Consider the following 27,100-nt stretch of genomic DNA (forward strand, 5'->3'; position numbering starts at 1 on the left):
CAAATTCTAATACCAATGAACTTATTGGGGGGAGATGTAACACACATAAAAAAATGTGAGTTTTAGAGTTTGTGAACCATACTTGTACTGTACTGTTGGAAGAAATGTCCTTCTGGGTTCGGCTCCAAGTGGGGAAAAAGACACTGGAGACATGGAGGCTGCTTGGAAATGTGGTTTTAATGGTGGACAGGACCACATGGCTTGAGTCCTGAACAGAAAAGGGGGATCACATGCTTCAATGTTGGTGGAGAAGAGAGGGGAAAGCAAGGGAGGAAGAGAAGCTGAGACCCTGGTTTTATGCCCTCGTCTTTGATCTTGATCTTGTATTCTGATTGGTTGTCAGACTCCCACGGGCCCATGCAGGGGCAACTCTCTAGGCTGAGTTTTGAATCCAGGTTTGGTTGAGTTCTCAGATGCCATGTTGCCAGTTGGGTAAAGGGCCAATATTATCATGTCTTAATCCCATCACTCTGGAGCTGAAGGGGAGAACTCTTTATTATGTAAAGTGGACTAGTTCAGGCTTTAATGGCTCATTGACAAAGGGGGATGGGCAGAAAACTGCAGGCAGCTATTCTGTCTTTTAAAACATGTTTCTTCCTTTTCACATCCAGAGAAATATTCTGCCTTTTTCAATATTTCCTAGGATATTTCATTTTTTTCTGGGAGAGGGCTGGGTGATAACTTCCTACAGTACGATCTTACATTTTTGTTAAAGAGAAGACATAGGGGAACCAGTTCTGAGATGTCCTGGGAATCAAATTTATTTCTGAGGCAGTTTTCTGGAGACTGCCTAGAATCATCTTGTTGGCAATTTTGGAAGCCGAATTCCATTGCACTCAGCTGCCATCAAATGGGGAAGTTTTTATACTGTCTGCTAAGAAAAAAAAATTACAATTAGAAAGCTCTGTGACCTTTTCTTGGCTTGCCTGCTAACTAATGGCAGTGTGTTATTAATAATGCTGACGGAATTCCTTTCTCTCATTAGCCACCATTTTGTTTATCATTGTTTACTTGACTAAACCGGAGTTGGGTTCCTAACAGTAGCAAAAGCAATAGCACCTAAGACTTGTCTACCGTTTTACAGCCCTCTCTGGGCGGTTTAGTCAGTATATTGTCCTCAACTATCTGACTCAGTCATCCATGGCACTAAAGCGCACTGATTGTCTCTGGAGGGCCTCAGTCATCCAGGTCATAATTTTCTCAAAGGTGCTTTTTTTTTTCCCCAAAAGACTGAACGGGTTTTTCCCCCCTGAGGAAAAAGAAGAAAAAGGTTTCGCTTCTCACCCGAGAAGCTTCATCGATCACACACAGATTATACGCAGAGGTAACTAACCCTATTTCAGCTTCGGGTGGCGCGAAAGGTGATCGCAGTCTTGTTAACGAGGCCGGCCTCCTCCGCGTGGCAAGTCAACACTTGCAAACGTGAGAAGCATCGCGTCTGTCAGGACGCTCTGTTGTCATGGGGAGAGGCCGGGAGGACTTCCCTCTTTGGCCTCAAGGGGAGATGACTTCCCAGCTGCCGGCCATAGCCGCACCTTCCCGCCCGCTTTCCTTCCTTCCACGTGATCTGCAGTCAAATAAGGCTGTAACTTTCGTTTCTTGCTGCTGGGAAAACGGGGCTTTCGTTTTTATTTTCTTTTAAGCGAGAAGCTGTATGACTCTGAGCCTGTCCCGCCGTCGGAAAGATCCTTGTAAGTCAGTCCCGCTGGAAAGCGGGCCGAATGGAGTAGGGGAAACGCCTGGGCAGCGAGGGCGTGAGAATACATTGTGTTCGAATAGAATCTGCTGGCAGGTATCGAAAGGGAAAGTAAACTTTCTCCGTGGAGGATGGCGCTGAGCGATTTAAAAATATATATATTATTATTATAGAAAGCGAACGATCCGGTCAAAAGCCTACACTGGAGTTCTAAGACCGTACGATGCGCTTTAATTCGGTCCGGTTGGCACGTTCCATCTGAACTAGCCTAAATTAATTAAGCAACGCAACTTAACAAGGGCGTAAACGTAAATGCACCCTTCGTGGTGTAGCTGTCATTAAGTGTCCCTCTGCTAACTTTCTCCGGTGTTTGAACTTTGTCCCAACATTCAATACAATTTTGCTGATTTCGAAAACGAACCAGCGTCTGCTCGGTTAGTATTACCATAGGGCAGAGGTCTTCAAACTTGGCAACTTTAAGACTTGTGGACTTCAGCTCCTAGAATTCTCCAGCTATGCTATGCTAGCTGGAGAATTCTGGGACTTGAAGTCCATAAGTCTTAAAGTTGCCAAGTTTGGGGACCCCTGCGGTAAGGGCTTCATCTGACATTTCATTTTTTTCCCCATTTAACTTTTTAATTAGTTTATCGAAATATAAAATACAAAGGGAAGGGGGGAAAGGTATATATGTAACGGGAGGAAAAAACCTAACAAAAAGGCATCGACTTCCGACTCTCTTTAGCACAGTAGAAGGTAACATTACAATCACAACTTTATCTGACATTTCTGGTTTGTATTTTTATTTTTTAACCGGAGCTTGGAAATCGGGAAAAAGCCCTGAAAGAAGGATTTTGGCAGAGATTTCCAGACCAGGAAACTTTTAAATGATATGGAATTTGCAAGAGGAGATATCACTTGATTTAAACTCTGGAGACCTTTTTCTCTGCCAGTTTAACTATTTAAACTACCAGCATAAATATTGCTGTCTCCCTCATAATCAGTCTTTATTCTGTCAGTTATTCTAATCCTTTCCCTTACTTCTCAGTAATCAGCCACAGATCCTACCAAATGCTACCTATCACAGAGTAGCCTAGCAAATCCTACCAGAGTTGGCATCAGAGGGAAAAGATTAAAGGGAAAAAAAGGGAAAACTAGGAAGATTTATGGGTGCTTTGTTCACAGATGGGGAATGAGATGAAAGAAATAGCAGGCAAACACAGTAGTAAAAATGTTTGTACCATGGTTAGATATAAGGGAGGAAAACCCACATCACCTGATTGGATTTTAGGAGCAGCATATACAACAACAACAATAACAACAATAATATAATAATAATATTCAGGGTTGGATCTATGGTGCTGCTTAGTAGCCAGTATTTTCCAGTGATTTCTAGATGTGACGGGATAACAACTTCCTATTGTCAGGCTGGCTAGAAATAGTGGTGGTGTAGACCCCATTGGCTAATTAAGTTCACCCAGACAAGTCAATAAACTGAATAAACGAATGTGAGTTGTAACAAGATAAGTGAACTACCCAGTCAATGGCTTTCCTAAACTCTAATCATATGATGACCACCAGTTGCTTTAGATATGGGATATATGTGTGTGGTGTGAATAAAATTATGGTCTTAAAAAAACTGAACTTTACATTTATTGCTTTATAATTCAGTCTGTTGAGTGAATGAAGAATGATGTACAATATGAATATTTAGATTGTGGAGAGACCAAGTTTGCTGCTGGATTTACATTGGTTTGGATTTGATTGTTCTTGTTTCAATTTGTTTATTTTCATTTAATTTGAAAATTTATTTGGATATGTTATTATCGCTCTTGGAGACTTAGTGCAGGAAGCCTGGAATTTAAGTTTAGTAGTTAGATGCAGAAAACGGTATTACAAACAGACATTCCTATGTGCTTGCTTTTTAAAAAATGCTGTTTTCCAATGTATTTAATAAAACAATCTTGTCATCGAAGAATGAGTATAAAGAATCTACATAGACAGAGCTATTATCCTGTTACTGAAATAGTCCTGTTTTACTTCTAGTTCTCATATGCTGTACATTTATTTTAAAACACTTATTTGCTTAGGTGAAATGTTCCAAAAAAATATTGGTTAATGAAACTATTTTGAGTGTGATGGGCTAAAATTTTGGAAATGATTCCAATAAGTCACAATTTATTTCAATTTCATATCTGAGGGGAAAAAATGAAACTCTTGGAAATGTAAAAATCAGGTTTTGGTGCAAAATGGAAAGAAACGTCCTTTCATTTTTGTTTTGCAGGCTATGGCAGAAGATAAACTTTCCAAAAAATTTACAAGTGAGATTGAACTACTAAAAGAACTAGAAAAATGGAAGGTAATTTTTATAAACTCTTTTGAAGTTTTGCCAATGATAATTAAGCTATCTATACATACTATACCAAGTAGAGAGGCTGTGCTTTGTGTATGTGTGTATTCAAAACCCTGCTAGTGCTATTTGATTGGCAATCCTGCAACTGCATTAATAGATTCTTAATTTGCCCAGGAAAAGCTTGAAAAAATTGAAAAGCAAAAGACTGAAATCCTTCTTTCAAAACTTGCCCTTGATGAGAAAAGAAAAATGAAGCAAAAGGCTCTGACAGATCTACGAGAGCAGAGTAATAAGCAAGAAATGGAAAGAATGAGGATACGGAAGAATCAGCAGGTAAAGAATGGCTATATCCATGTTCCATCATTTTAAGAATAGAACTCACCCTTGATGCTGGGAAGTGTGAATGTTTACACAGTGATATTGCCAAGATTTGGCTTGAATGTGTGAGGCCCCTAATTGGTAGCATATACAGGTAATCCTTGACTTACAACCACAACTGAGCTCAGAATTTATGTTGGTAAAGAAGACAGTTTTTAAGTGAAGTTTTGCCCCATTTTATGACATTTCTTGCCACAGTTCTTAAGTGAATCACTGCAGTTGTTAAGATACTGCAATCACTGCAGTTGTGAAATGAATCTGGCTTCCCCATTGACTTTGCTTGTTCAAAGGTTGCAAAAGGTGATCCCAAGTCCTTCAGGACATTGCAACCGTCATAAATAGGAGTTAGTTGACAAGTGTCTGAATTTTGATCATGCATCCATGGGGATGCTGCATTAGTTCTAAGTGTGAAAAATGGTCATAAGTCCCTTTTCTCAGTGCCATTGTAACTATAAACTGTTGTAAGTCAAGGAATACCAGTACATGTTTCTCTGCTGCCATCTTTTTGATCCTCTATCTTTGATCCTCTATGTGTGTGTGTGTTTAAACTTTATGAACTGCTTAGACTCTCTGGGACTTGGATGGTGTATAAATTTAACTAACATCTTGCAAACTTTGTTTCTTATGCCTGCTAAGTGAGGAGTTTGTTAAGTGAGCTTTGTTGCATTTTACGACTTTTCTTGCCACATTTGTTAAATGAATCACTGCAGTTGTTAAATTAGTAACATGGTGGTTAAGTGAATCTGGCTTCCCTGTTGACTTTGCTTGTCAGAAGGTAGCAAAAGATGATTACATGACCCTGGGACACTGCAACCATCTTAAATATAGAATAGAATAGAATAGAATAGAACCAAGTTAGGAAAATTAAATTCACTCTGTCCCACTCAGACTTCTATGGGAACTATTGATAAGGAAGTTTGCATGTTAGCACGACAGTTGGGCTGTAGGTGGAACTGCATGTGAAACTCTCAGCTGCAGATGTTGTTCCTTACCTAGACTAAAATAAGCATCCTGGGAGCAATGCTGGTGTTCCTAAATCAGGGATATGCAGGATATATGCAGCTTCTAGTGCCTTTTTGTTATCTCTCCTCTTAATGGCACTGTAGCAAACTGTCCAATAGCATAGTTTCTGACCCAAAGCATGTTACAAATAAATGCAAATACAAGAACAGAGTTGGAAGGGACCTTGGAGGTCTTCTAGTCCAACTCCCTGCCTAGGCAGGAAACCCTACACCACTTCAGACAAATGGTTATCCAACATCTTCTTAAAAACTTCCAGTGTTGGAGCATTCACAACTTCTGGAAGCAAGTTGTTCCACTGATTAATTGTTCTAACTGTCTGGAAATTTCTCCTCAGTTTTAGGTTGCTTCTCTCCTTGATTAGTTTCCACCCATTGAGTCATGTCCTGCCCTCAGGTGCTTTGGAGAATAGCTTGACTCCTTCTTCTTTGTTGCAACCCCTGAGATATTGGAACACTGCTATCATGTCTCCCCTAATCCTTCTTTTCTTTAAACTAGACATACCCAGTTCCTGCAGCAGTTCTTCATATGTTTTAGCCTCCAGTCCCCTAATCATCTTTGTTGCTCACTGCACTCTTTCTAGAGTCTAGAGTCTCCACATCTTTTTTATATTGTGGCGACCAAAACTGAATGCAGTATCCCAAGTGTGGCCTTACCAAGGCATTGTAAAGTGGTATTAACACTTAACATAAACTTGATAAATGTGAACCACTTGTCAAGCATCCAAATGTAAATCATGTGAGCAAAGAAATGTTGCAAAGTCATAAGTGGTCATAAATTGCTTTTTTCAGTGCTGTTGTAACTTTGGTCATTAAACAAACTTATTGAAACAAGTTGAAAATTTCAATTCCAGTGAGAAACGTGAGTTTCATAAAGAAAATACAAATGCCTTTTGTTCAGACCTTCAGTTTGTCAATCTAATATATGGATATTAAGAAATATGCTAAGAATGTAATATATAATCTTGATTAACTGACAATATGCTGAATGGGCAAAAAACAATAAAATATGCATATGCATGTTTCTATGGATATAGGTTCAACTGACTGGCGCATCCATGTGAGTGTTGATTAGGTGATACTATTCACTGTACAAAAATAGCAAAATAAAAGGGTTGCTTAAACACTTCCTTTCACTTGGAGTGCAGCTATGGCTTAATCACATAGTATTTTATTCATAATTCAGATTCAGTTAAAATCCTGGAGATGGTTAAAAGTTTACCTATTAAAACTTCCTGCAAGGATATTTTGTCATGAATAAAGGCGACTATACTTGTCCCAGGATAATGTTGCAGGATCCAATCTGGTTCGGTCACCGGGATCAGAGGTTTTGTATTCTGAGCTTTCGGACTCGTGCTGGAGCCCATTCTTCAGGGAATTTCTCTCTACTAATGTTGTGTTCTCTAGCAAAATTTAAAAAAATACCTTTTTTCCCCAAAACATCCATAAACTGATTCTTAGGCATATAAGTCTTTTTTTTTCATATTCCACAGGAGCAACTTTCCTTAATACATGAGCAAAATAATAAGATGAAAAAGGAAATTGATGTCCTTAAGATGAATCTGGCAGCAAAGAAAGTGAAACGTGGAGAACTTACATGCAGTTTTTCGGTAAACTCTTGCATTAATGAGCTGGTGTGCATGCAGTAGGGTTAATTTAGTGTACTTTATAAACTTACTTCATTCTTCATAAAAGTATTCTTCATCCCTTATTTAAGAAACAATGCCTTTGCCCTCCCTTCCAGGGAATTTGTGGTTTATAAAAAATTAGAATCTTTATCAATTTTATTCCATTAGACAATTTTTGTGCCATGAGTCCATGACATAATAAACTCTATAGAAATATCACTGAATTCTAGAGTTCTTTTTCCCAAGTAAGTAGATGTAGACTTGCTGCTTAATTATAGCAATGGTGGGTTGCAGGCGGTATGCCCTGGTCCGGGAGTATCGGAGCACCGGATACCGTTCTGGGACGGTGCTCCGGAGGGCCTATCCGCCCGCATGAGCTCCTTACTAGTGTTTAAAGACTTCTACGCTTCCACGCACGTGCATGGTGCATACAGTGCCTGCACGATGCTCTGCGGAGCAGCTGGAGTGTCGCGGAGGTGCTAAGATTCATGCACACGCTGCGCGCATCCATGAGGACGTCACCGGCCCACCACTACATTATAGTAATTGTTTTCACTTTCTTACTAATATATTGTACTAATGCAACTATTCAGCCTCAGATGAATCCTCTGTTTAAAGTTTTAAAATGTTTGGATACCTTAAGAGACAACATGTAGCTCTTAGTTCCTGTTTTGAAATTTTTCAGCACATTGGCAAGTAACTATCCTCAGATTTCCTGATGATTTTTGGTAGAAGATTTTTGTGTTAATATTCCCCAAATCCCTCAAAGAGTAGACAATGCAATGAAAATTCTGTCCATTATAAAGTAAAAGTAAAGTTAAAGGTTCCCCTTGCATATATGTGCTAGTCGTTCCCGACTCTAGGGGGCAGTGCTCATCTCTGTTTCAAAGCCGAAGAGCCAGCGCTGTTCGAAGACATCTCCGTAGTCATGTGGCTGGCATGACTAAACGCCAAAGGCATATGGAATGCTGTTACTTTCTCACCAAAGATGGTCCCTATTTTTTTACTTGCATTTTTACATGCTTTTGAACTGCTAGGTTGGCAGAAGCTGGGACAAGTAACGGGAGCTGATTCCGTTACACGGCGCTAGGGATTTGAGCTGTCGACTTTGGGAGTTGGGGGAAAAATATCTGACGAAAGCTTCTTAATGGCCTTATGTGTCACTGAAACTAGTAGAAACTAGTAGATAAAGAGTATGTTTACTTAATGTTTTTTTGTCTTAAAAGCTGTCCTCTCCTAATTTTATTATTAAAATTTCAGCTTCAGCAATGCCTACTTAAAAAAAAAATGAAGTTTGTGAATCTGGAGGATGCCAAGGATAAAGATGACAGCATAAACATGTCCTGCTGTTTTCACATGGCTACAAAAATCCCATTCACGGTGAACCGAGGAGAAGCTCTCATTCAGTTTGAGGAAGAATCTGGTATATGAAGTGCATATTCAAATGATATAGTTCCTCCTTTTTTTAAATAAGGGAAGTTGTGTTAAGTGAGCTCTTCATTATCTGACACGAAAATTTTAGGATCAGTTCAAATATCTGCCATTTATGCATCTGCCTTAATCTGTTTTGATGTTTGAAATTCTAACCTTTATCATGCCCACTGTAAAAACAATAAAGAAAGTAATTTATAACTTGATGGTCTTTAAGTCTCTTACCAGCCTTCCTGTAGATGGGCTAGCTATGATATTAACTGATTGAGTTCACAGATCAGATAAGGTAAGGCTTGCCTAAAAGTGAATTGTCTATGAATGATTGGGTTCACACATTATGCCAAGCTTTGCGCCAGAAGAAAACACTTTTTTTCTATCAAGGAGCCCTTCCATTTTTAAAATTAATTAATTCAAATTTATTTGCCATCTATTTCACTGTCACCCGACTCTGGGTGCCTTACAATCGGATGTGACACCGTATAAAAATTAAAAGAGGAAAACATGCAATAAATATAATATGTTTAATGTCTGGGGAAAGATGGCAAAATCCTATTTTTTTTTTTAAATGTTTTTAAAATTATGTTAAGTCTTACCATTTTTTTCAAAATCAGATAATGACCCAATTAGAGGGTCAGCAAAAAGGAATTTAAAGGGGGCTGTTGACCACCGTACCATAACTTATATGTTATAGTTCATAACACTAAACCAAATTAGATCCCATTATTGCATAGCACAAAGTGTGAACCTAGCCAGGGTTGTGGTGAGAGATGTCAATGCCAATAAAAATAACCTTGCGCCAACTGCTGAATTATGAATATTCTGAGTTGTTACTGGATCTATCAATATTCAATGCAAGAATGGGAAAACATAACCTTTTCGAGAATCCTTCCTTCAGGGATCTGTTACCCTGTTTTCCTTGGCAAGAAACTTTGACCATTGCAGTGTCCTAGTTGTAGGAGGTGATGCTATTTGAGTTGGGAAACCGTGCAAAACTAGCAGCAATAATTGTCAACAAAATCCCATGTCAAAAAAAATCATTGTTGAAACCTTGGCTTTCCTCACAATTGTTGATTAATGTAACTTCATGTCTCATGTGAAGTTGAACTATTTCAATGTTCAGCATGGAAACCTGTTAACTTCTTGTTCTTCAGTTGCTCAGCAGGTGATTAGAAAACATAACCATATCATCAACTTGGAAAATAAGGAGATTGCTTTGAAAGCCTGCCCTGTTGTTTTGGACACTGGAACAACATTTAAGGTAATGGCATCACCATGAAAGATGTTTAAATATATCCAAATAATGTGAACTATTATGTACTGGTAACTGGACCTCCACATATAGACAGCTTAAATTCAATTGGCTTTGCTTAGCTCTGCATAGATATAGACTCTCATCATTGTAAATTTAAGCTGAAGAGTTTTCCCCTTTTATCTTTTTCCTAATTACATAGATTAGGGACACAGTGGCTCGGTGGCTAAGATGTTGAGCTTGTCGATCAGAAAGGTTGGCAGTTTGTTGGTTTGAATCCCTAGCACCGTGTAACGGAGTGAGCTCCCGTTACTTGTCCCAGCTTCTGGCAACCTAGCAGTTCGAAACATGTAAAAATGCAAGTAGAAAAATAGGGACCAACTTGGTAGAAAGGTAACAGCATTCTGTGCACCTTCAGCATTTAGTCAGGCCGGCCACATGGCACGGAGACGTCTTCAGACAGTGCTGGCTCTTTGGCTTTGAAACAGAGATTAGCACCACCCCCTAGAGTCAGGAACGACTAGAACATATGTGTGAGGGGAACCTTTACCTTTACCTAATTACATAGAAAGAAGGGAAACTTTTTCTTAGAATTTTCATTTTTCCCCAGATATGTACCTTTCTAGATGTTTACATCTAATTCAACCCAAAATGCATACAGACATAACTGCATCCTTTTTCCTGAAAGTATCTTGTTATTATACTATGTTCTGTTGGCCAAACATTAGATTGAGAGCTTATTGGCAAAGATCATCTGTAGGTCTAATTTAAATACCATTTTATGAATACCCTCTGGTCTTTATTATAAAGGGGATATGCATGCTTATTGCAGTGTTTCTCAACCTTGGCAACTTGACGATGGCTGGGGAATTCTGGGAGCTGAAGTCCGGACATCTTCAAGTTGCCAAGGTTGAGAAACACTGGCTTATTGAATAAATCTCATTGGGCTTATCAAGGGTTTATCTTCTTGGCAACAATATAGAAATGAATTCCCATTGCCTTCTTTCAGCATATTTTTTGATTTTCCACTCTAAACTACAGTTTTGATGGTATTAATCATGTCTGGCTCTGCTAATATTTTCAAAGTCAGCTGTTACGTCGAACTTTGATTTTAACACATATTGTAGATGGAAATTCCTACATTATACTAATGTATGGTTTAATGATGATTTGTTGAATAAATACACTGTATATTTAATGCTAATATATTACACAGCTTGGAGGGGAGAAATTGTGCTAATTTCCCCTACTAGTGACTGGGCATACAAACCACATTGAGTTATAGTTGCATTATGCTTTGTTGAATAACTAAAAATTTAGTTTAGTGTGTTGTACAAATCATCACACTGTCTCAATCCAATTTTACATTCCCTTCTTAAAATCTTGAATAATTTAACTCGACTATTATAGTAAAAAATTTAATTAATGCTAACTGTATCTTTTGTGTAGTTCAACCTTTTCCAGTTCTCTTGTCCATAACCCCCAAATTTCATGCCAATATGAACAGAGAAGTCTGGGAGAGAGAAAACCTTGGAAGGAAGGGCAGTAGAGATAACGAGAAAACAATCTTCCCAGTCAGAAATTGTGCTCTGCTCATAACTTGTTTTGAATAGTTGCAGCTATGAATTTTTTGATATGCATAATTTTGACACTGGATTGTATTCTTTCTCCAGATCCATGTTAAGCTCTCTCAAATGATTATTCATGTTTCTAACATCCCAAACGTAGACATTGCCGAGGAATGGATGAGAGAGAAATTGGAGCTCCTTTTCTACAAAGCGAAACTGGGTGAAATTCAGAGGATATCATATGATCCATTCTTAAAAGAGGCCATTGTTACCTTTTGTCAGCCAATAGGTAATCTTTGAATTATTCTGCCAGTTTATTTTTAGGATATGGTCTGTAATCAGCCTTGTTTGTGGGTCATTATCGTTGCTCGCTCGACTTCAAGCACATAGTCTTAGAACGGAGGCTGCATCCATTCCTGTGCCTGTCCCTGTCTGGCCCATGTGATATCAATCGGAAATTAGAAGTCAAATATAAATAACTTTGCCAGAAGAGCCACAATTTAAATCATTTAAGATTTGCAGATGATGATGTTCTCGTCTCATAAAACCCAGAAGATCTACAAAGGCACATACAAGAGCTGCACAAAGCAAGAGAACCATTTGGCTTAAAAATAAAGCTGAAAAAGAGCTGGGTTATGTTTAATAAATTCACTAAAGAAATTTAAAAAATATCTGGAGAAGACCTAGATGTAGTAGACCACTACGTAGACCTTGGCCAGTGAACTTAATGGAAGATGATATATTAAAGGAAATTGAATGGCATGTTAAATGTGGTTGGCAAGCAAAGCATAATTTTCAAGCTCAACCTCCTCCTATGTCTGAAGAGTAAAGCGTGTTATCTGCTCTAACATATGCCAATGAAACATAGACACTAACCTCACAAGCAACACAAAAGCTACAAGCGGCACAAAGAGCCATGATCTCTACATACATGCTCGGCATGACAAGACAAGATTGAGAGACCTGCACATGGATTAGAGAACAAATAAAAGTATATGATATCATCAAGAGAGTAAAAGGATTGAAATGGAAATAGGCTGGTCACACAGCAAGAAGAACTGATGGCAGATTGACCAAGGCAGTCAAAGAATGGATCCCACTTGATAAAAAACATCCACAAAAGAGACCAAAAAAAAGATAGATCGACAACATCAGCAAGTATTGCGGGCCCAATTGGCAAAAGAAAGCTCAGGAACCGTATTGGTTGGAAACATGCAGAAGAGGTCTTCATCCTGCAGTGAATAGACAATGGCTAAAAGGATGATGATGATGATGCCATGCATGCAATACAACTGTGTTGCTTTTGAAGATGACTGCTATTCACTTTTCAATTTATATATCTGCATGCCTGCATGCCTATGGACCTTCACAGTCCTATTGATTTGGACGTCCACAACAGTCCCAGTTTCTCATGTGGCCCCTTGGGAAAATTAATTGCCCAGCCCTGTCTTAGAAGAAATTAATTATTTAAACCTTGTCCCAAGTCCAATGTGGTTTTGGATTAGAAAGCACATGGATCACTATGTAGGAGGACTTTTAAAGCTGACTGGGAAGAATGGATTTCCTGAGGATCACCCTATTTTTTAACTATATATACTATCCCCCATCATTCTATCTCAAACATTTCACTTTCACCTAGCCAGCCCACTATTATGGAATTTCCAATCTTCTTATTAGTTGTCATCAACAAGTATTGTTCATTCTGTAAGCAGGTCTATGGATGCGAAAATATTTTACTCTCTACATTTGAGTGTTCATCCCTGAGCTATATACATCATCTTCTATTGGTACTTTTCAATATTTGCACTACACCATTTTCTTCACTAGAATGCAAAGTAGCCTTCCACAACTAGATTTTTTTTCCTAGATGTTTTAGTAAAAACACCACCACAGCTGTTGCCATCTGGCTAATGAACATAAAAAAATAAAATCAGTTTTATATGGAAGTTCCTGGTTGGAGAAAGTAACTCTTGAAAGCAAGTGCTTCACAAGATTTTTCTGTTAATGTTACATTTGAACTTGTTTACTTTGGATTAAATTCCACTGGGCTTTTGTCAGTTACTTACAAGTAAACATATCTAGAATTGCACTACAGTATTATTAGGCTTGTGATAAATATTTTATTACTGTATTTGCCTTATTGTCTAGTCCACTGGTGGCTTGTATTGAAAGAAATACCTTTATGTCCCATAGTTAATGGAAAATTAGTTCTTCCTAAATAAGTATCTACAGTCTACATTATTTAAAGTATATGTGGAACTCTAATATTTAGGTTTTTGTGGCACTCTAATAAATTAGGGTTTAATTTCTTACATTTTAACCAGCCCTTTTCAGATGTGGACATCTTCATATCTTTTTTTTTATTCTAGCTCTTAATAAAATAATATGGCATGGACAATACTGCATCAATGTGTTTGGAAAGACTCATTTTCTCAATGTTTCACACCTCAAAAAAAGCATTGTGGAAAAAGCTCAGGTAAGTAATGGGGGAATAATCAAGCAAGGCGGGTATTCAGCAGCTGAATGAACCTGTTGTGCTAAGCTGTGGTTACTGAATAAACCACAATAAAGCAGACATATATCACATTGTATTATTGATTTTAAGCTTGATTTAGAGTTGCCCACAACTGCATGTAGGCGTTGCCAAATAACTACACTGTGAAGGAGTTGATGGGTAAGTGTATGTTGCAGATAAGCTGATGTACACATCTCCCAAATCCCAATTTGCATTGTGCGGAGATACAAATCATGTGTGCTGATTGCTTGATCCGACTTCCTGTTCTATGCTTTGCTGTTTGAGATCTCCTTAGCCAGAACATTAACATTTGCAGAAATACAAATGCAACATACATGCAACCATCCTCATACTGTACGATAGACATGCTCTGACGTGCAGTGATGGAGAAATCTAATCCAGGCTTTCCGGACTAGTGGCTGGATTGATATAGCATGATATATTACAATTGAAACGTTGACATGACTCATTGAGTTCAAAGGGACTTTCTTTGGAATAAGGTTTATAGCCTTTGTAATACCATGTTTCCCAAAAAATAAGACCTAACTGGAAAATAAGTCCTAATGAATTTTTTGCAGCAAAGATTAATACAAGCCCTGGTCTTATTTTGGGGAAAACATGGTAGTCAATATATTATTCCTCTACTTTCAAAATAAGTTATCCATTGTATTTCCAGCCACTGGAAAATGTGTTCTAAATGTGTAAACAAGAGAACTGAGTTCTTCATAGTAAATGTATGTAGAATGAAGTTGCATCTGCTTATACCATAGTATCAACAATATAGCAATAGCACTTAGACTTATATACCACTTCATAGTGCTTTTACAGACCTCAAAGCAGTTTACAGAGTCAGCATATTACCCCCAACAATCTGGGTCCTCAGTCTGGGTCCTCATATACTGCATATGGGCAGCAAAAATCGGATAAATCGCTAGACACGCTTTAAATAATGTAAACCTCTTTTAAGTAATATAAAACTATTTTGTTGCCACTTACTGATCATCTCAAGTTTTACATTACAAATATGGTTGGCCCAATATTATCAAGCACTTATGGTGGTTTGATAATGGCTAGGTCTTGGTTTTCTTCCACTTAGTGAAGGTTGATATGTGTTGCACATTGAATTAAAATAAATATTAATACCTGACTATACATTGTACTTTCTGCCACACACTGCTCTTTAATCAGGCATTTGGATTACTACTTCCTAAACCAAAAAAAGGCCATTATTTTGGGATTCTAGAAATGGGATTGTACCCAGTGCTTGCCATAGATTATAAGATCAGGTTTTCAGACATGAGCAATGTAATGTTGTGAGGTTCAGACAGCATCGTAAATTGTAACATGGTCAGTGGTAGCCACCCAACAGGAAGTAAGAATTAGACTTTTTAGCTTAGTTTATTGCTTTCAAGGTGTGATGTTGGAGAAGAATCTTGAGAATCTCTTGGACTGCAAGGAGATCAAAATCAGTCAATCCTAAAAGAAATCAACTCTGCCTGTTCTTTGGAAGGATGGATATGAAGCTGAAGCTCAAATGAAAAGAGAGGACTTCTTGGAAAATGTTCTGATGTTGGGAAAAATTGAAGGGAAAAGGAGAAGGGAACGGTAGCGAATGAGATGAAATAGGACCATTGATGCAATGAACATAGAATGACTTTGGGCAGTCTCTGGGAGACAGTAGAGGACAGGGGGGAGGGGTTGGTGTGTTGTGGCCCATGGGGTCTCAAAACAGTTGGATACGACTTAGTGACTGAATAGCAAAAGCATTGTTTGTTTGCAAACATAGCTTCAGTGTTTGCAGCTGCTTTATTTGGGCCAGAATAAAGTTGTGACAAGAAGAAATATGCCGACGATCACATTAGACTCAAAAGGGGAAATGTGCTATGAGCTGGATGGAGATTCTATGCCAGTTTTGTTTCATTAGGATCACAGCAGGGCAGCAAATGGTTCATTTCCCAGCCTTCCCCCCTGCTGTGATCCTGCAATACATGGGTATTTTAGAAAGGGCATTTGAGGTGCAGCTGCCATGCCCTGGTCTCACGTTTTGTTGGTTCTTAAACCAGTGCATCTATATTTTGTAATCAGTAAAAAAATAAAAGGGTATAGTTATCTCTTAGTGATGGTGCTTTCAATATTAGCTTTCTCTAAGGAAGACTATGGAAGTAACATATGGTATGCTTTTTTTTTTGGTGCCAGATGTTTTCAGGGACTTCCAGGAAAGCTGTACTATTAACAGGAATCAACGCAGAACAGAAAGATGAGGAGGATGTGGAAGACATGATTGAAATTCACTTCCAGAAACCCAGCAATGGAGGGGGTGAAGTGGATCGAGTGACCTATATTCCCAGAGGGATGAAAACTGCTTATTTTGAGATAGATAAAGCAGATTTTATATGAGACTCTTGAAGATGTAGACTGGCTCAGCTTCCAGATACGCCAAGGGTTTTATTCAGTGATGGGTTGCTAACCAGTTTACTACCAGTTCACTTGTGCTCGTGTGCAACGCTTCTGTGCATGTGCAAATGCTTCTGCGCATGTGCAGGAGCTTCTGCACATGCCCAGAAGTGTACAGGCGGATGGGTGGAGCCTCCCACCAGTGCCACTACCGGTTCGGCTGAACCGGACCAAACTGGGAGCAACCCACTTCTGGTTTAATTGAATACTAAACCTGCAGTTGTTTAGGAGTGAAGCTGCTTGTAACATAGAAGCTTTGAACACCTTTGAAGTCCCATTTAAAGCTATGTTCAATTAAAAGTTCCCTTGTTTCAGTTGGTTTTTCTTAATGTTGAAACCAGTGAGACTTAAGTTGTGATCTAATCACAACTCACATCAAGGCTCATAGTGTGAATAGTCAATACCAACTGCATTTGGCACAATTGTATGATGACAATTTCTGTGGTTTAGCTGATTTTATGCTCTACAAATTATAGATTTAGCCTGTGTCTTTTGCATTGTTAAAAACATAAAACTAGGCTTTACCTTGAATCTCCTATGTTCTAGCCCTACAAAGTCCAACAAGTAAGATAATTGAGTCTCTTTTACAAAGCATCTGTTTTTATATTTACTGGGAAATCTCAATTCTATTCTGTTTCTCTGAAAATAAGGATAATAAGCCCAATCGGGCTTTTGAGTACAGGCACTAAAATAAGCCCTCCCCAAAAATATTGTAACACAGCAGCAGCCATGAGGTGACCATGCTTGCCGCCTCCTGCACCTCAAAAATAATTTAAGACACCCCCCCCCCCAAAAGAAGGCCAAGCGCATGGGGAAACAGGATGGTTTTTAGATCTATTCTACAAAACCAATTGGCAAATCTGAAGAGTTGACACATAATTGGAAGCTTTTTTGATTTTTTTTAATATGAGAACTGCAATCTAGAAGTGAATGCCACTTTTCCTCACCTCTTGCACCTTATTTCATGGAAAACAATACCACTACCACTGGTTTTCTACCAATGAAAGATTTTACACTTAGTAGGTAATGGGCTTGTAAATGTAATCACTCTAGAGGTACTTTTATCTCCTTTGGGGGACATATAAGAAGGCTAATACTTAATGGGATTGAATGTGTACTTTAATTCAGAGAATTGTTAAATGTATAGTTAAAATCAGAGGTTTTTCTTTTCGGTTTGTCAGAAAAGAAATTAGAGTAAAAAATATGGGACTTTTCTTCTATATGTACTGTAATTTTTGTAGTGAAACTCTTACAGATTCCACAATGGAAGATGGATGATGAAGTTAATGGAAATGGCTGAGATGGTGAAAGTAACTACCTTGATTAAAGAAAAGAGTTGTTTAACTTTGGTTTTACATGGAAATCACTTTTGGACTTTTTGTTACAAACCAAAATAAATATTTAATTTTAGAATTTGATGATTAGAAATATTCATGATTATAAAAATACTGGGTTTGAAATTTAAAACAAATGATTATTGCATTTTATATCTGTGACTGTACTGAAGAAAAAAGCTATTTTTTTCTTACCTTTTTATTCCTTTGGACCTTCTCTCCTCTTTTTCCTTAGTATTTTTTGTTTGATTGGTTTTTACATTTTATCTTTTCATAGAAATTTAATACAGTAAAAAAAAACCCTTAACCAATGGCTTATACTGTAACCTTGATTGTTTCTATTAGAAGCCCAGCATTATATAATCGCTATTTTATTTACTTGAATCTCAATAAATCTCACAAGTCAAATGGTTTAGAACATTTTTTTTAAATAAACACTCTCCAGAATAAGCTACAGATACATTTTATAATCAAATTAAAATCTATTATTACTTCATCAAAAGATGCTTTTCCTGAGACACATCCAAAAGTCAAAATCGGAGCATACTCTAATACATACATTATTCTAATTTGTGATCTAATACATCACAGGTTTGGGTATCATTTCTAAACCATGATTAAGTGAACTGCTTCTTATTTAACTTAAACCATTGTTTACAAGTCATATGACTGAGTTCACCATATACTCCAGCAAAATAAAACCCATAAAATATGACACAGGCAGTATAGGATTCCAGCCTTAGACTAATCTGTGAGAAAGTCTGAAAAGATCTGGGCTATAGTTGACAACTCAAAAGGCTTTAGCTCTTGCAAAGGGATAACATACAGGTAGGACTTGACTTACAAAAGTTCATTTAGTGACATTCAAAGTTACAACGGCAATGAAAAAAGTAACATGATCATTTTTCACAGTTACGACCTTTGCAGCATCTCCATGATCATGTGATCAAAATTCAGATGCTTGGCAACTGGTTCATATTTATGACCGTTGTGTCCCGGGATCACGTGATCACCTTTTGTCACCTGACAAGCAAAGTTAATAGGGAAGCCAGATTCACTTAACATCTTGAGTTACTGACTTAAGAACTGCAGTAATTCACTTAATTGTGGTAGGCAAGGTCGTAAAATGGGGCAAAACTGACTTAACAAATGTCTCAACAACAGAAATTTAGGGCTCAATTGTGGTCGTAAGTCGAGGACTATCTGAATGAGGATCCCAACAGTCTGGTGGGAGAGAAAGATGGATCTGTCTTCCTTGTCACAAATAGAACCAGATAGCCTTGCTATCATTATTTATCATTATTGTAATTTATAGGATCCAATATTTGATTCCAATCATAACAGTGATAGTTGAAAAAGTTACAGCCTGAAACTTATTGCTGTTTTTAGTCACTTCTGTTTCGGATTTAATTAAGTCTTAAACTGTTTAGGAAGCCATTTAAACTTAAAACAATTTCTGTATGTGATTAGTCCTTTCGACTATGCCATTCTTCTTCCCTTTTCTGCCAATGAAGTTTTTGCATTATTGGTAATAATACTTCATTCCTCAAAACAAATGGTTTAACCATCAGTTAAAACAGCAGCCTGCACAGATTGTACCAGATCGATTAAGAATAAAAACAGGGCAAGGTAGCATTAATAACTCAAAAAGCTGGCTACTGAAGAGTGCTGAAATGGTGCCTAACATCTTATTACTAGTTGAAAAGTAACTGTTGCTTTTTGGAAAAGCAGACGGTCTTCCTCGTAGTAGTATGTAGTCGCAGTAGGATTGAGCGCCTCGCAGCCCTGTCTCATGAAAGATGGTTCTTTCTCTTTGGGACTGCACTTAGGAAGATGTAGTCGCCAACTCCAGTTGCAGCCCTGCATCATTTTAGCTTTATTAGTATCATGCAACTCAAGCTTTGTTTATTGTGGTGGAAAAAAACCACTGCAGGGTGCCTGTAAAAGGGGGTGGGGGATAAATAATATAAATATAGATAATACATAATAATATAAATATATAAATAAATCATAAGCAATGTTTTAAATGTGTGTATAATTGCATGCACTTTAATGTGCCATAAAATCTGCATTTTCCCAATTTCCAACCTAGGTTTAAACTACAGCGTTGCTTGCTTACAAGAATGAAAGTTTTAGTTTTGTCTGTGATGACTCCTGGAGACTGAAGAACCAATCAATCAGAATAGAGCTGGAAGGGACCCTAGATGCCTTCTAGTCCATTCCCCTGCTCAAGCAGGAAACCCTATACCATTTCAGACAGGTAGCTATCCAGTCCAGTAATGAAGCACCCACAATTTCTGAAGGCAAAGCTGTCCTACTGGTTAATTGATCTCACTGTTAGGAAGTTTCTCTTTAATTCCAGGTTGCTTCTCTCCTTGATTAGTTTTCATCCATTGTTTCTTGTGCTGCCTACTGTTGCTTTGGAAAAACTTGTTTGTTTTCTGCCTGGGCAGAACCCTGCAATTTTCCTTACAAGATTTGAATTGTAGCTTCCTAGAGTTTGTGCTTGTCTTGAAGAACTGATTTTCTCTCTGCATTTTTCATTATTGGGGGTATTTGTTCTTTGTAGTAGGTTTTCATCTTTATCTTTTTAAACTTTTAATAAAAATTATTATAAAAACACAGATATATGGGCATTGATTTTGGGGGGGGATCAGGTGGGAAATTATCTGACTGCATAGGTTATAATAAGAAAGAAAGATGAGAAATATTTTCCCTTCTTAAATTTCAATATATAATATTAGGTTAGTTATTTTGATTGTCTTTTTAAAGTTAAATATATGCAGATGACAGGTGTGTTCTATCACACTCTGCACAGAATATTTAATGTTATTTTCTATGAAAAAATGGAATTTCTAGGAACAGGAGGTAGAATGATATAATGGATATTTGTGGGTGCACATTCTTATGGAAAAGAACTAACGCTCTTGTACAGTTTGTCTTGCATTTTTGTTTTTGAACTCTGCAAAGAACTGCAGCTTCTAGCACTTAAAACTTAAAACTAAATTAATGTAGGATGTAGTGGAAAAAGCAGGAAGGGGACAGGCTACAGATAAGTACTTTTTCATGACAGAGGCAATACCACACGAAATTTCAAAATATAAATTGGACAGTCATTGATCTACATTGATTTTTTTTCCCATTTAAGAGATTTCTGCTTTGTTTTATAAAACCCTAGCAAAACTCCTCCTACCCCCTTCCTTTTGGAGAAAAATAAATGCAATCCAGTATTTGTTCCTTTGGTACTGTTGGAAAAATACTCTAAACATTATTTTGCACATACAGTTACTGCTACAGTATTTCCAAGGAATTGGAAAGAAAATCAAAAGAAAATTTAAAAAGTACAGTAAAAAATAAAATACAGCTCCTACCTAGATCAACAACAACTAATATGCTACACTGGTAGTCAGCCAAAAGTGTCATCCACTCTAAATAGCATCAGCAAGACAGGATTTACCAACTCTATATCATCTAAATAAAAATAAATAAACCTGCTAGATCAACAACAGCCACTAAGACACTACAGTAAATAAAATGCTTGCCTCCAGCAGCAATACAGCAGTAGATACAGCTGTTTGTCATTAACTTCACTGCTTTCTGCTTCCAAATACTCTAAAGGAAGGAAAATCTTGGAATTAAAAAAAAAACCTTTGAAAACAATAAATCAGCATGCAATATTGTTAAATATAATTAAAAGCCAGGCAGAGGATGGAATATGCATGCCAACATACAAATGTCTACTGTACTTGTTAATCAAAAACTGAGGGAAACTTAAAGGCAAACGTAAGTCACTGTTTTATGGGGGAAGAAAAGCTTTTCTTGTTGGGCACACACAAGTTTTGCTCTGTTGGTCCTGCACATAACAGCAACAAGGAAAAACGTCCTGGATCTTGGAAATTGATCACTGAAAGTCACAGGTGGCTTCTGAGGTACCAAGGTTAGTCAGAAGACTGGAGACCTTGTGAGGGTCCAAAAGGGCCACTGCTTTTGATGTGGGGAAATCTTGCTCACATGATCAACGGACCATATTGGGGTCATAATTTTGGGATGTAGTTGGAAGCCTACTTTTGGGGTGCCCTCGCTAATCTGAATGGACATTAAGCATCCCAGTTGTAAGTTGAGGACTAACTATATATTGGTGAACAAAAAATGCAATTCGGAAGAGTCAGAGTCAGTTTAACATAACATTAAATACAATGTCCATTCTGTAATTGATTGCTTCAAGCACTTTTAAAACATCAGAAGCTGATAAGAATTAGCACTGAGCTTAAATTAAAAGTTTGCAAACTCGCTTTGAACTTGGTTCTTCACTCAGAGGAGAGAGAATATTAAACATTTTGATTCTTGTCTTTTTATAAATTGCTTTCCTACAGAAGGAAACTATGATTCTGCTTTGCTTTCTGAAACAAAACTCCAGTGACTAGACGTTAAGGACCGTGTATAAATATGAGGCAAAATTAAGTTTGTTTGCAAAAGGTCAGTTTTTGCTTTTCATGGGTGCCCTTGTCCTGATATATCAGTGATGCACTTTTTACGCAATCACCACCACACAACTCTTGATGTTAAATGGGGGCATTTAATTCTCATGTACGGTAGTTTCTCATTACAGGTACTTTTCCTCTTGCCAATGTCTGAAGAGAAATTGGTGATGATGTAAGATTAAGATACTTTAATGGAATTAAAGATAGTGTGTCTTCCCTTAAAATAGAGACCCCCTCCTCCCCCCATAAGCTCACCTGGGCGTCCATATTATTGGTTCTTTACAAAAGCATGAGAAACTTGTTCTGTTAACCGTGAATAATGTTCTTGAATTCCCATTTCTATTGAGAATGAACCAAAAGAGCAAAACAAAAAAAAGGGGAGTAAATTATTGAGTTCTGCATACTCAAGGTAGTGTAAGGCAGGTAAGGGGGGAATGAGGAAAAAAAGAAGAAAATTCAAATATGAGAGCTGGAATTCAGAATCGATCTGAAAGTAAGGATTACACCCCTTTGTGAAGTTTTTGTGTAAAACAAAAAAAATGAACTTGTGATTTATAGCTTTTGATGATTAGACAGAATAGATTCTAGAAAGAAAAGTTTGTTGTAAACATGCAGTAAGAGATAAATTTATAATTGTATTAAAACTGTTGTAAGGAGATCAAGAGCCGCTTCTTTGTATTTTTTTCCTTTCTTTTCTATTTCATTTTTCACTTTTTTGCATTTTTAGCTTTTTCTTTTCTTTTTTCTTTTTACTTAATATCAGTTTGCATTACATAGGTAGTCCTTAACCTGCGACCACAGTCAAACCTAAAATTTTGTTGCTAAGCAAGACAGAAATGTGAATTGTTAAGTGAATTTTGCCCCATCTTGCAACCTTTCTTGGCACAATTGTTAAGTGAATCACTGTAGTTAAATTAGTAACATGGTTGTTAAGTGAATCTGACTTCCCTATTGACTTTGCTTGTCAGAAAGTCACAAAATCACATGGCCCCAGGACATTGCAACTGTCATAAATAGGAACCAATTGCCAAGCATCTGAATTTTGATCCATGAGGATCTTGCAATAGTTGTAATTATGAAAGATGGTCATAAGTCACTTTTTTCATTGCTGCCTAAATGAAAACAATTAGTTGTAAGTCAAGGACTATCTGTAGTTTTTATGTTCCATTAAAAAAAACTTTAATAAAATTATATATAAAAATGAAAATAGACATTGGATCAGGGGTGGGTTCTGCCATTCTAACTATTCTAACCTCTTCTATAGAAGAGGTTCCACAAATCTACAGTGCCATTTAGAACCGGTTCCAGCTCCCTCCCCCCACCCGTCCACACCACGCTTGCCCCGCCTGCCGCTCACTGATTGGATGGCTCACAAATCGCCCCGCCCACCTCTAAGAGTCCTATCTAAACCTTAAAGTCTTAAAGCTGTCAAGTTTGAACATCCCTGGTTTTTTTTTTCTAAAGTGTTAGGGGTGCAAGGGTCTTGTAACTTGACAGCTTTAAGACTTGCATGCTTCAAATGCCAGAGTTCCTGAGCCAACATTTTGGTTGCTAAGCAAGAGCGTTGTTAAGTGAGTTTCACCACATTTTACAAGTTGGCCATGCCCACCTAGTCACATGGCTGGCAAGCCACTCCCACCCGGTCACATGGCTGGCAAGCCACTCCCACAAAGCAGGTCACACCTACAGAAGAGATTCTAAAAAACGTTGAAACCCACCACTGCATTGGATGCATTAGTTAGAATGAATGACAATAGTTAGGACCAAAAAATAATGGCTGACACTTGCATCCTTTATATTTTGGAGATATAAATGTTCTAGCGACTCCAGTCAACCTCTGGAAAAACTTATTTCTGTGTCAGCAGAAATAGAAAAACTTGATGTTCCATAAAAATACCATAAATCTTTCCACTGGAAGCAACGAGAAGAAGTGTGTGGTTTTCTGAATAAGGGTTACACAAAAAGGCACTTCTGGGAAAAACAATTATGTGCACAAAGGCTAGTGGGATAAGAGTGAATATCTTGTGTTCCAAAACCTTGTGAAATGTATATAAAACCAGGATTTGGCATCGATTAATACGTAGCAAATTCCCCTAAATTCATACAGTACAGCATTGTTTCAAATTTGGACGAATCCCCTTTCCATGTCTTTTTTTAAAAAACCCATTCAGGTTTCAGAAACAAACCATTTCCTCTTGTCAAGTCTACAGTATACTTTCTATAGTAATAGATCAATAAGTTATTTTTCTACAAATGAGAGAGTGTGGCAACACAGATGCTGCCACCCAGGTAGCTCTATTACAAGCAGTAGTGTACCACCTGAGGGGGAAAAGCAAGGGAAATGTATTTAATATGAACATGTCAGTAATAAGCTTTTAATTTAATTAGTGAATCTAAAGACATCCTGCTGTGAAGTAACATAATCTCTCAGGAAAGCAGCTTTGAGAGTTGTGGTGGAATCCCGTATGGAGAGGAGAGGAGGCACTCAGACTTAAATTCTCAATTCTGAAGCCCATTTGGTGTGGCCACTGTTTTTCAGCCAAATTACTTTTTTATATGGAGGCATATAAATCAGAACAAACAATGAAGCACTATATAAAGATATATTATATGCAGAGGTGGTATTCAGCAGATTCTGACCAGTTCTGGAGAACCAGTAGTGGAAATTTTGAGGTATTCGGAGAACTGGTAAATACCACCTCTGGCCCCACCTCCATCTATTCTCGGCCTCCCGAGTCCCAGCTGATTGGGAGGGAATGGGGATTTTGCAGTATCCTTCCCCTGGAGTGAGGAGGGAATGGAGATTTTACAGTATCCTTCCCCTGCCATGCCATTAAGCCACGCCCACAGAACCAGTAGTAGTTTTTTAAAAATCTCACCACTGATTATATGCACACATCATCATCATTGTAGCCATTGTCTAGCCACTGCAGGATGAAGGCCTCTTCTGCATATTTCCTACCAATACGGTCATGAGCTTTCTTTTGCCAATTGGGCCTGCAATACTTGGTGTTGTCATCGATCCATCTTGTTTTAGGTCTCTTTCATGGATGCTTTTCATCAAGTGGGATCCATTCTAGGACTGCCTTGGTACACCTGCCATCGGTTCTTCTTGCTGTGTGTTATTGCATACTTTCATTTGTTCTCTAATCCATGTGCAGATCTTTCTATCATGTCTTGTAATACCGAGCATGTATTTTTCCATGGCTCTTTGCGCCATTCATAGCTTTTGTATTGATTGTGAGGTTAGTGTCCCTGTTTCACTGGCATATGTTAGAGCAAATATCATATACTGATGCTGTTTTTCTCTTTTCTCTTCAGGCATAGTGGGAGCTGGAAAATTATGCTTAGCTTGCTGAATTCCTGTCAATCACATTCAACATGCCATTAGATTTCCTTTATTATATCACCTTCCATTGTCTTCCACTGACCAAGGTCTACGTAGTGATCTACTAGATCTAGGTCTTCTCCAGATATTTTTTTAAATTTCTTTAGTGAATTTATTAAGCATAACCCAGCTCTTTTTCGGGTTTATTTTTAAGCTTTGTGCAGCTCTTGTGTGTGTGTGTTTGTAGCTCTTATGGGTCTTGTGAGAAGAGAACATCATCTGCAAATATTAAATGATTTAAATGGCCAACATTGGTTTTTATCCTTTTGCCCAGTCTAGTTTGCAAAATATTTCTTCAAGACAGGCTGAGAAAAGGATAGATGATATTGTACCATCTTGTCATTCTATGTTGATTTCCACTTTTTAGATCATTAAGGCAAATTGTTGCCATTGTTTGCTGATATATTGATTGTAGTAAGTTTGTGTGAGCAGTGTTTATGCCTTGGTTGAGCAATATAAACAAATATGCACCTGTAATTTGGCAAGAATATACCAAAAATCACCTTGGGATCACCTTCTTACACCTTGAAATCTCTGTGTAGGATTTACAGTCACTCATCAGATATACATGCAAACAAACAATGAAGCAACATATAAAGATATATTATATACACACATATGCACCTCTAATTTGACAAGAATGATACCAAAAAATAAAATATAAATCAGAACAATGAAGCAAATATATAAATATATATTATATACACACCAGTGATGGGTTCCGGATCCCGATGGCATCCACATGGATGCACGCAGTGCACTCATGCGTCTTAGTGCCTCTGCAAGCCTCCGCAACATTCCAGTTGCTCAGTGGGGGGGTCCCGCGTGTGTGCCGAAGTGCCGAAGACTTAAAAGACTGGTAAGGAGCTTGGGCGAGTGGGTGGGCCCTCCCGAGCACTGTACCGGAACAGTATCCGGTGCTCCCGGCAGGCTCCAGTATGCCTGTACCCGGGCATACCGCCTGCAATCCACCACTGATACAAACCTGTGCACCTCTAATTTGACAAGAATATACCAAAAAATAAAATATAAATCAGAACAATGAAGCAATATATAAAGATATGTAATCCTTCATAACTTTTTTTTTTTTTTGGCATTCTTTCGTGAAAATTTCCAAATGTTAAGAATTAACTTGAACTAGGATAGTTTATCCATTGATATCAGAGGTGGTATTCTGCCGGTTCTCACCGGTTTGGGGGAACCGGTAGTGGCGGGGGATTGAGGCTCCGCCCACTCACCCAGAAGTCATCACAGACCTTCTGTGTATGCGCTCCCGCTACCGAGCTGGTAGTGAAGAAAAGATGAAACCATTACTGATTGATATCATACAAATTGTTCATTACTGAAGTGCAACCAGCTTTTTCAGCAGGGCTATAAACTGATTTCCCACAGAATACTTGGAGCCCTTGTGCAGGAGGGATAAAGAAAAGATGCCATTTGAAAAGATGGAATGTCTTTATTCCACAGGCTACTGCCAAAGCCCAAAAGAACAGTTGTGGTCTGTGGTACTCCAGATGGCCTTCAAAGTGAGGACACAATGGCTGACATCCTGATGATTAAGTTTCAGAAGACAGAATAACGGAGGAGATGCAGGGGATATTGGCTACCC

At 37.9% G+C, this 27,100-nt stretch overlaps 1 protein-coding gene across 1 annotated transcript; it reads left to right on the forward strand.

Annotated features, from left to right (window-relative positions):
- The first annotated feature begins 1,697 nt into the window (after nt 1-1,697).
- Nucleotides 1,698-16,357, forward strand: NMI (N-myc and STAT interactor). Its single transcript, XM_032227401.1, has 9 exons — nt 1,698-1,792; nt 3,978-4,052; nt 4,221-4,379; nt 6,937-7,053; nt 8,332-8,494; nt 9,654-9,760; nt 11,425-11,608; nt 13,689-13,795; nt 16,031-16,357. The coding sequence occupies exons 2-9, from the start codon at nt 3,981-3,983 to the stop codon at nt 16,229-16,231; spliced, it is 1,110 nt and encodes a 369-aa protein (XP_032083292.1). The 5' UTR covers nt 1,698-1,792; nt 3,978-3,980; the 3' UTR covers nt 16,232-16,357.
- The last annotated feature ends 10,743 nt before the right edge of the window (nt 16,358-27,100 follow it).

The sequence above is a fragment of the Thamnophis elegans genome, chromosome 1 (assembly GCF_009769535.1).
Source record: "Thamnophis elegans isolate rThaEle1 chromosome 1, rThaEle1.pri, whole genome shotgun sequence".
Taxonomy (NCBI): domain Eukaryota; kingdom Metazoa; phylum Chordata; class Lepidosauria; order Squamata; family Colubridae; genus Thamnophis; species Thamnophis elegans.

Excerpts from the sequence above, each read along its gene's own strand:
- NMI (XM_032227401.1), top strand. The coding sequence starts at position 3,981 with ATGGCAGAAGATAAACTTTCCAAAAAATTTACAAGTGAGATTGAACTA. Across the intron at positions 4,053-4,220 it reads AAGAACTAGAAAAATGGAAG|GAAAAGCTTGAAAAAATTGA; the intron begins GTAATTTTTATA and ends TAATTTGCCCAG. Across the intron at positions 9,761-11,424 it reads ACACTGGAACAACATTTAAG|ATCCATGTTAAGCTCTCTCA; the intron begins GTAATGGCATCA and ends TTCTTTCTCCAG.